This window comes from Ruditapes philippinarum, unplaced genomic scaffold (genome assembly GCF_026571515.1).
Source record: "Ruditapes philippinarum isolate M1 unplaced genomic scaffold, ASM2657151v2 ctg5278_1_1_1_1, whole genome shotgun sequence".
NCBI lineage: Eukaryota > Metazoa > Mollusca > Bivalvia > Venerida > Veneridae > Ruditapes > Ruditapes philippinarum.
Genome location: NW_026856007.1, coordinates 74,546 through 84,907, shown reverse-complemented (window position 1 = coordinate 84,907; position 10,362 = coordinate 74,546). Strand labels below are relative to the sequence as shown.

The following is a 10,362-nucleotide window of genomic DNA, read 5'->3' as shown; positions in this document are numbered from 1 at the left end:
CTTAGACATGACGAACAATATTAAAACTTGATTTACCACGGCTGAATATCTGTTTTTAAGTTTCATCTTGTTTCAGTTGTTTTACAGATTCTCAAACATATAATATTAATTTGACTAAATGATCCAGTTGAGTACCTCCGTAAATATTTGTTTCAGCCCCTAATCATGACCTCTTTGATAAGATATTGAGCAATCGTTTTACTATTACTGTAATAGTTGAAACCTAATCATTATCTTTCCTGAGCGCTCAGTCAGCACATGCGCTTAAGCGTTTTTGATTATTTTTTATTTAAAACGATACATTTATCACATTCAATGCCAGAGGTTTTTTTTTAATAAATTAAATTTTATATTTTTCCTGTATACTTTTTTCACATAATTAGAATATATTGCATTGATTGGATGAAATTTCTTTGTTATATTTGAACTGTTTAACATAAAGTTAAAATAAACAATAAAAAAAACAACTCTTACATCTCTTAGAAAGGTAAATTTTGTGTCACTGTGCAGAGTCTAATGTAAATGTATTGTTTGAAATAAGCTATTTAAGATGACATCTATTTTAATTGTCCAGTGTATTAAAACCAAGTTTATGTAAACAGATCGGGTTTCAGAAATAATGAGGCCTTTGTTTAAAAGATGATTTAGATCAATTTAAAATTAATCCAGACAGTATCCTTCAAAATGACGTTGAGGATGTTCCACCTTGGACGTATAATTCCCCGAAAATAAATATTAACCTTTCAAATATAAAAAAGGTCATCAAATTCACTTGAACATTTCAAAGAGAAGTTTCTAGCAATTAAGGAAAAACATGAAGATTTTATACATATTTATACTGACGGTTCAAAAGAAGGTTGCAAAGAAGGTGCAGTTGTGTTTGGAAATAATTTTACATCTAGTATGACGTTACCAGATAATGCATCAATTTTACTGCTGAAGCAAATTTCATTGTCATATATAGTACAGCATTCCCATAACTTACAAATTTGTGATATTTTATGACTCGCTTTCTGTTTTAATATCCATTAATTTAAAATAATATCTGATTATTTATTATCTATTTAATATCTGACAATATCATGATAAAGAAACTTCTTTTACGATTTCATAATATACTTAAAACAAAATATGTTAAATTATATTTGATTCCAAGTCATGTAGGTATACGAGGAAATAAAAAAGTAGATGCTTTAATTAGCTAAACAATCATTAAATTTTCAAAAAAACTGCCTTATTGTTACCTGCTTGTGATTTTAGACCGGCTATAAATAAACTCGTATCATCTAAATGGAAAGCAAATTGTGACAATGCCTTTTTTAATAAACTTCACGATATAAACCCATCTCTTGATGTGTCACCATCTCTATCTCTGTCAAACCTCCATGATCAAACAGTTCTTCTTCGATGCCGAATTGGACACACTAAAATTACCAACTTATATCTCCTTACGAATGACAATGCCCCTTCCTGTGTGGCTTGTAATGAAAATTTTACTGTCAAACATTTTTTTCTTGAATGTCATGATTTTTCACAGGCCCGTAATAGATTTTATTGTGAAAATTCACTCAAAGAACTCTTTAATTCAATTCCATCAAAAACATCATTGATTATTTGAAAGAGATAAATTTGTATTCTAGGGTCTAATTGACTCATTTTCATTATCATTTATAACATTTTATACCTATTATAGCATTCGGCACGATATTGTCAGTTATGTGTTGACGTGCCGTAAAAAAAACAAAAAACAAAAACAAACAAACAGAAAAGAAATGATATGCTGAATATTGTCTCCGTCGCCGTTAAAATGTGGTCTACACATTTTTAATCGGTATATAATTTTACAAAATGCGAAATTGTTAACATAAATTGTTCTTGCACATGTGACTATCTCTAAAATAAGGGTACGGTACTTCTTAATGACTTTTAAATTTATATTCATCTTTGTACTTTCAAAAAAAGTATAAACAATATTTTTTTCTGAGGCATGACGTGCCTTAAATTATTTAATGAACAAAAATAACACATATGACACAAAGCTTTTGAATTTAAAAAAATGTAGGTCCAATACAGATTATTATAGCCTTAATAATAAATTATTCGTCAAGTATTTGTAGAAAGAAAGTTAACGTTGCATTTGACAAGTTAGACCTGATAAATTCTGATGATGAATGTATGTGTTTAATTATTTCATATTCAAGTCCTTTCTGTCTAGTATCAATACTTTGGGAAAGTTTGTGACCAGTGCTTGAATTTACTCTGAACATGTTCGCATTGCCAGGTTCTTTTTCTGTTTTATGCTAAAGTGTTGGGCATCAAATGTTAAATACATGTATGTGCCAAGAGCAACAAGGTCAAAATATGTTTGATAGGATAGGAACTTAGTATTTTATTAAATATTTTTCGATGTCCTGATAGAAACCGTAAATTGCCAGGGATTAAAAAGTAAAAACGATCTCTAAAACAGATAATATATTTAAATGAGATGTCTGTCTTAGTGATATTTTACAAATTTTGTAGTGACTGTTTCAAAAGACTCGTCCAATTTGATTGTTGATGTCCGACATTGCATTATATGGGCGGAGAACGATTAATGTAATTGTGACTTCTATTTAATGTCGTTCAGTACTGTCCCAGTCTGGCTGATGTAACCATTGTAACAGCCCAGCAGCTGAGATTATAAAACGCGAATTACTTTAAAATTATATAGTATAACAAAGTGCCTTACATAGCATATCAGAGTATGGCTCTTTTCAAAATCCTCGATAACTGACATTGATACATTCCACGTCATTTGAGCGTTGGATTTCTGTGATATGAAGTTTAATTTTTATGGATGTATAACTCATTGATTCGATAACTTCGTCCGACGTTTAAACGTCCGGAAATTTGCGCAATCATCATAAATTGTCTCCAATTGAGAAAATCTATTTCAGAATGATTTAAAATTAAATATGATAAAAGGAACCCAACACAAATATTCTGATTGTCAACCAAAATAAATGTGCAAGAGACGTTTATTCATTTCAGAAAGTTAGGGCAGTTTATACTTATTCTTTCATTTTCTGTATTTTCACTGTAAAAATAAGTAAACCGCAGTGTAACATAATTTCCGTATTTTTACAGTGTATCCTTACAACTTTTCTTTTCGGATCAGTCAATATACAAAATTAAATGGAATATCTTTCAAAGGGTCAAAAAAAAAGAAAAGTTTACGATTAACAGCAAATACAAGATTTTTACAAATACATACGGGATTATTTGCATCGAGTTGTATTCGTGAAATCAATACGATGAAAATAAATCACATATTTATAGACACAAACTTGGATATGATCCCTTATGTACGTCTATTAGTTATGGTTAACAACACACATATATGTCCCGCTTCATATATAATTTCAGGTCTATAAAATTGCTTCATTTGATTGAATTGTGGTCTACGTTACAAAACTGTTTCGAATATTAAAAGCTATTGCAATCTGCACACATACACATAAACTTTTTTGTGAAACCAAATGTAACAATTCCATATGACATGAAACTAATTTAAAAGTAGATTTTTAACGTTGCAAGTTTTTTTATAGCGATGTTTTATCAGAAATAATAATTTTATTCCATTTTTGTAGACGCGTAGATCATGTAGATATTCTTTGCATAGCTTGAAATATTTTAATTTTAATTGCAGATCGGTTGGACTAATAAATCATTCTCAATATTTATTATAGATTCATCATGGCAGAGGCACAACCACAAATGGGAGGAATAAGAGGAATTATAAACAGGTGTGCTTTTGAACATTTGAAATTATTGTATATTTATATTTGATTTTATGAAATGCTGATTAAAATGATGAATAATGATAAATTTAAACTATCTTTCAGTTTGGTAACGCGTAATTGGTAGTCAGTTATATGACATCGCAAATATAAAAAGTGAACTTGTTTTATATAAGAACTTTTTGCAAATCTCAAATTTACAAACGTTTTAATTCCTATTTCAAGGTTGGTAAGAAACTTTTACAGTTATGTTCCAACGGAAAGAGCTTCAAGAGGCGACATTTTTGATAAATACAAAATGGAAATACAAAATAAGGGAATAAATGGTCTAAAAAGTCTTCTTAGTAAGGACTTGAAAAATTGGTCAGATGTCGAACTACATGCAGCTGTCATTGGGGGTACCGGATCTGGGAAGTCAACTTTCATCAATTCAATAAGAGGCCTGAGAGCTAAAGATCAAGGCGCTGCGAAAGTTGGTTCTAATGAAACCACAACACAATGTCAACCATACAAACACCCACTTAATGATAAATTTGTTATTTGGGACCTGCCTGGAGTTGGAACACCTTCTTTCCCTATGGGAACACCTTCTTTCCCTATGGACAGTTATTTAGAAAGAGTCAGCTACGATAAATACGACTTTTTCATCATAATGACTAAGGACAGATACACCGTAAATGACGAATGGCTAGTGCTTGAAATACAAAAGCTGAAGAAAACCTTTTTCTTCGTACGTGCAAACATCGATAGGGATATTCAAAATGCCGAAGAAGATGTTACTGATTAGGATGAAAAACAATTTCTTCAAGAAATTAGATCGAGAACAATCGAAGAACTTGAAAAGTGTAGAGTGGTTGCTCCAAAAGTTTTTCTGGTTAATAATCGTAAATGGAAAGAATATGATTTTGATAAACTACAGAACGAAATGCTTGCATCATGCAATAGTTTGAAGAAGGATTCCTTGGCACTGTCTTTATCTGCAGTTACACTGGAAGTAATTGATGAAAAGAAAAGAGTTCTGCAAAGCAGAATATTTCAGGTGGCTCTCAAGGTTACATGCACCTCAGAGGAAGATATACAACGACAGATATTTCGAGATGAAATAAAATTTTATCAACAGCAATTCAGCATAGATGAGAAAACCATGAACGAAAATAAGGACATATTGTCACTTACTAAAGACAACCTAAAGGAGTTCACTGTTGTCTTCGATGCGGGGCAAATGTCTATGCAAACGCCAACAGCCATGAGGGAAGACACAACGCTATGGGAACGTTTTAAAGATATTTTTACGTTAACTAAAGAGAACAAACTTCTCTTTAAATTTTGCACAGGGGCTTTGGAAAACAACCTTGAGGTGCTATATAAAAATCAAGAAGCTTCTACGACGAGCACAGAGTCAAACAACTAATCAATGCAATTCAAAAGTAAAGGGTCTTTAAATAAGGTATTTATTTAGTAAGATACATCTTTAATGTATCTCGATATCTTTGGATTGTCTTCCTGACAATTATTTTAAAAGTGGTCGAGTGAGTTATTATAGAGAAATGTGTTCCGTGTCATTGTTGCATATTTTATATCCATATACTTATAAATGTAAATAGAAGACAATGTGTGCTTTTTAAGAAATGGTAAGTTAAATAGACTGAGACATTTTAAATCATTTCATATGATTTGACAAATCTAAAATGATTCTTATAATTTATGTGTACAGCGTTCACATTATAATTTAGTTTTGCGATTTAGTATAAGAAAAATAATTTATAGTTTTTATTTTATCATTTGATATATGATTTGATTTATATGTGCATCTTATTTGCTTCATACGTAGAAATTATATGTAGACCCTTTTTGTTGAAAACAATTGAATTAAGAAATAAAGTAATTTGACTATAGACGGGTTTGATTTTCAGAAAAGACCTTCCGTTAAGAGTCTAACGGCATTTTTTAGTACAAGCAGGTAGTCAATCGTTTTTACATAATTCGGGTACGCTGAATCTATTTTTTGCTCTACCACGGCTGTACTTGAAGTCCTTGACCTTCAAAAGGTCAAATCAAAATGGCCGCCATTGTCCTTTACCATCTACTTAAAAGATTATTTTTTTCTGGTACATATCGTATCGTATTTCCGTTAATCTACATGAAATAAAGTTTCAATTATTTTAAGGAATAATTGGCTGATAATTATACATGCTTTACACATTAACTGCTATGCCGACCATCTTTGATTTCAAAATGGACACCTTTTTAATAAATATAAGTAAAGTGCTTTTAAACAAATGGATCCGTCTGTAGGAATGAGTATCAAAAATTGAATAATGATATGAGCAACATATCATGTCGATTTGTACACACTGTGTAGGTATACTCCACACTTTAATTTACATCATTACTTCAAACTATCACAGGTCATTCTTTTTGGACAATTAATCTATATCAGGTATCTAAGATCCAAAATGTCTTACATAAAACCTGCACATTTTAATTTACCATTAGATGTTTAAGTAATTTTTATTTTGATAGAATAGCATTTGTGTAAACCTTTATGGACACTAGATCATTTTATTATGAATGCCAAGAGTCAAGGTCAGTATGTAAATATATTAAAAATTGCCTGTCATCTTCACAGGTCAGCGACTATGTCTTTGAGCCCGCATGACTTTGCAACAATATCTTTTGTACGACCCGATTTCAAATAGAAAAAAAACAACAACAACAGAATCCCAAAACAGCGATCAAAACGGCAAAATTGAAAACGTTTTAGGCTCGATTTGATTGAGCCTGTACATGGACGTTACTGGAAATTGCAAAGTACCGTCCAAGCACCATAGCACCGGCCTACGCAAAATTCAAATATCAAAGGGGGAAATTGTAAGATTTAGAATTTAGAAACATCTGCAGATGTGTTTATAAGATACTTTTTATTGTTGTATTGATATAGCTACTTTATAAAGGGTCGTATTTATCAATCAAACTTTAAACATGCCTAGACATGGTTAAAAACAGATCATCTATTTATTAATTGAAATAAACTCAAATAAATGGTAAAGTCATTTTAATCTTTATTATCTTTCACCTTGAAAAAAAGTCTCGCAAACATGAACCATAAACAGTCTACGAGCATCCATAAATAAATGACAAAGATATAGACACAACCATCAATGTTCTAAATTGACATATCCAGCTATCAACCTAGTATTTAAGCATTACAAATTGTCCTAATGTGCCACAAATTTATGCCTAGTTACGCCAATATCCATCCATTGAATGACAGAATTCATGACCGGACATGACCTTCAAAATATTTATATGAAATGACATATGACCTTTAATGTCTGAAATCTTACTTTTTGCGATAATTCTTTTCTCACTCAAGACAAATTGTTTCAAAGTACCGCATATTTATTCTTAGCTCCCGCTGAATAACACATATATGGACTGGACATGGCCACAAATGCACTCTCATATCATGACTTTTGAAATACAAGTGTGACGATGGAACTTTTGTCCGCTACATGTCGTCTTATAAAGAGGCGCCATATTTATCCAAAAATGATTTTTAATTCATCCATGAATGACAAAATCGTTAACCAGACTTTTTAGAGACTTTAAGGAAATATTTTGTTCGAAGGGAAAGTATGATTTTGGTCTTTGATTTACATCATCAGCTGGGTTTTACATGTGACTCATTGTCCCAATGTGCCATATATTTATGCATTTTTTTTTTATTATTTATGAATTATTTCAAAAGGCATCAATTAATGAGAAAGTTATAGATCGTTCACAACATCTTGTTACGTTTATATCATGATTTATGATATAGAAGTTTAACCCTGTTTGCTGCTTGTGCATGACACGACTGTTTCAAATTACACATTTGCGCAAAGATATTGTCGTTCCAGGACGGCAGCATATACAATTAATTTGATTCATTGACAAATAATCTTACCCGAACTCCGCCTGCTCTAGGCCACTCCACACAGATAATTTAATATGACAAGTCCTAACACAGGAGCCTCAACCACCATGTTCTTGTCGGGTTACATATAAGCAAATGAAATACTATCCTCATGCACGAAGCTCGGCACTAGTATGAAGAGGCTTCTATGGGATAAACACCATATGGAATATTTCTCTTACAAGAAGAAACTTTAACTTTATTATTCAGGAAAGTAGTCTATTTCATGATAAAAAATATTGTTCGAATGCTAGCCTGGATGGCGATTCCTATATTACTTTTGGAAATACTAAGACAGACTTTTTTTTAAAAAATCAGGTCGTGCATGAAAAATTGTTGACCGGGTTCCCCACTTATGAACTTTTCTTGATAGACATGACCCTGATCTTTGGACTGTTAAATTGACTCTCAAGCATTACACGTCCCAGTACATGTTCTTGTGCAATAGACATTGACATAAGCAATAAACAAACAATTTTCATGGTATCCCTGTTTGAAGATTAAGTAATAATATAAAGTATATCATTTCCCAATCCGTTATACGCCGTATATTTATGCTTAACTATTTTAAAATTCATCTCTAAATGACAGAATACTAAAATGCACATCTTTATTCAAGCACTTTCAAGTCTAACTTGAGGAGTTGAGCTTCACACCTGGGTCTTTCTTATGACATTGTATCAATGTGCCACACATTAATGCAATTTATTTCAAAATCTATCCAAAAATGACAGATATGTACGGGATTAAAAACGGACTGACAGGGACAAGCTCTTACTGGGAGATTTGTTAAGATGCCTGTTATCTTCATGTTTGTTTCTTACTCCAAAAGCAGCATTTTGCCTCCAATAATCAATGATTCATCCTATAGGTCGGGGGTATACGGAATTAATCTAAAAGCCAAATTGTGATCGCAAATACCCCTAACTGACACAAGAGAACGCTCGGGCAGATAGACAGACGGACAGATATTTGAGCAGATCCTCCCTAAGGACGATAGTTTTAAAAAACATCGCAATAATTTAAAGAACATGCATTGTATTCTAAGAAGTATAAAAAACATCTAAATGACAAAAGTGAACGCAAATATGACTCATTTACGTTGTATTAGGGTATAAATTGTGACCTTTTTGCACCATTAAGTTTGTAGTTTTAATGGATGTCTTTCAAAGTCTTCGCTTGGAAGTCTTAATAAGTATCATGAAACTTCTAATAAAAGAAAAAAATGCTTAGTAAAATGCCTTCTTGTACTTGTTTACTTTAATTATAATACAGTGTATAAAACATAGGACATTGTCCGCCATTTTGAAATCCAAGATGGCTGCCGCAATAAATTTTATTGTTTTTGCATCTATTCTTCTCGTCCACACTTCAGTAGACTAAAATTAACAAAGCCTTAAATTAAAATGCCACAAAATGTGTATATATCTCGCCCATGGGAGAATAAAAGTAAAATTAAACAAGAGGGCCATGATGGCCCTGAATCGCTCACCAGAAACTGTTTTTCAGTGATTTTTCAAATAGTCCATGTCAACTTTAACTTGCCTCTCTAGTTGTAAGGTTTCCCGACACTGATTGTTTTTTCTTTATAGTAAAAATGATAGGAACTAAGTTTGGGTCAATATTTATTTAAGATAACATAGGTATACTAATCAACTCAACCAGAAAGTTAACATTTGAGGTTAATTATCTTACTCTCTAATAGAAATGGGAAAAATTGTAACTTAAACTACATAGAGGAAAAAGGCAAAAGGTTGTTTTGATGAAATGTATTCAGTGAACATGAAAACAACTTTACATACATTGTATGAAACAGTACAAAGTTACTTTCAACAAGTGATAACCAAGTTTGCAAAAATGTGATTCTGAATAGAAATAATTGAAACTGATGTTAAAATAGCACAAAAAATAAAAAATGACAAATTACATAAAGACAAGCAAGAAATACTTCTAAAGTTGCCATGAGTTCACTTAAACTTAAGTTTTGTTCCTTAATGTAAAATGCAAGTTGCAAAAGATTATAAAGTAAAATAAGATGAAAAATAATTTAAGCCATATCTACATTTATGAATAAATTTAAATTTATTACCATTTAACTTATTAGTTTGAGTGTTTTTCTATTGCAAAACTATTTTGAATATTACCTAATTAAAAAAAAGAAGGGAAACAAACTGATATCAGGGAAAGTGGATATGCAGCTGGAGAAGACCAGTTCAGGCTAATATCTATCGATCAGGCTATTCTATACATTATTATTATATTCTCATATAATACAACAGATACTGTAAATGAGTCTCAGTGAAAAACAATCACCTATCTGTTACACAGTGACAATATCCCATGCACATGAAACATCAGGTTCAACAGTGTGTCACAATATTTATTGAAATGTGCTTTCTCCAAGTTAGTAAGGTACCAGAATCAAATGTAATAATTCTTTAGGCCTTATTTCATTTCCTTGGGAAAATTCTCTATAGTGACCTACAAATGAACCTGCAATGATGAAATGCCCACAAAAGCAAGTGAATTACCTTAAAATCTCTGAAAAGCAAACAGGTCATGACATTAAGACATTCAATCTTTTTTTATGCATAACATGTACATACATGTCAATTCAAGAGGGGG

The 10,362-nt window shown here is 31.5% G+C and overlaps 1 protein-coding gene across 1 annotated transcript; it reads left to right on the top strand.

Annotated features, from left to right (window-relative positions):
- Positions 1 to 3,688: 3,688 nt before the first annotated feature.
- Positions 3,689 to 4,617, top strand: LOC132745101 (interferon-inducible GTPase 1-like). The gene is made up of 2 exons (XM_060733926.1): positions 3,689 to 3,785; positions 4,005 to 4,617. The coding sequence occupies exons 1-2, from the start codon at positions 3,736 to 3,738 to the stop codon at positions 4,564 to 4,566; spliced, it is 612 nt and encodes a 203-aa protein (XP_060589909.1). The 5' UTR covers positions 3,689 to 3,735; the 3' UTR covers positions 4,567 to 4,617.
- The last annotated feature ends 5,745 nt before the right edge of the window (positions 4,618 to 10,362 follow it).

Excerpts from the sequence above, each read along its gene's own strand:
- LOC132745101 (XM_060733926.1), top strand. The coding sequence starts at position 3,736 with ATGGCAGAGGCACAACCACAAATGGGAGGAATAAGAGGAATTATAAAC. Across the intron at positions 3,786-4,004 it reads ATAAGAGGAATTATAAACAG|GTTGGTAAGAAACTTTTACA; the intron begins GTGTGCTTTTGA and ends TCCTATTTCAAG.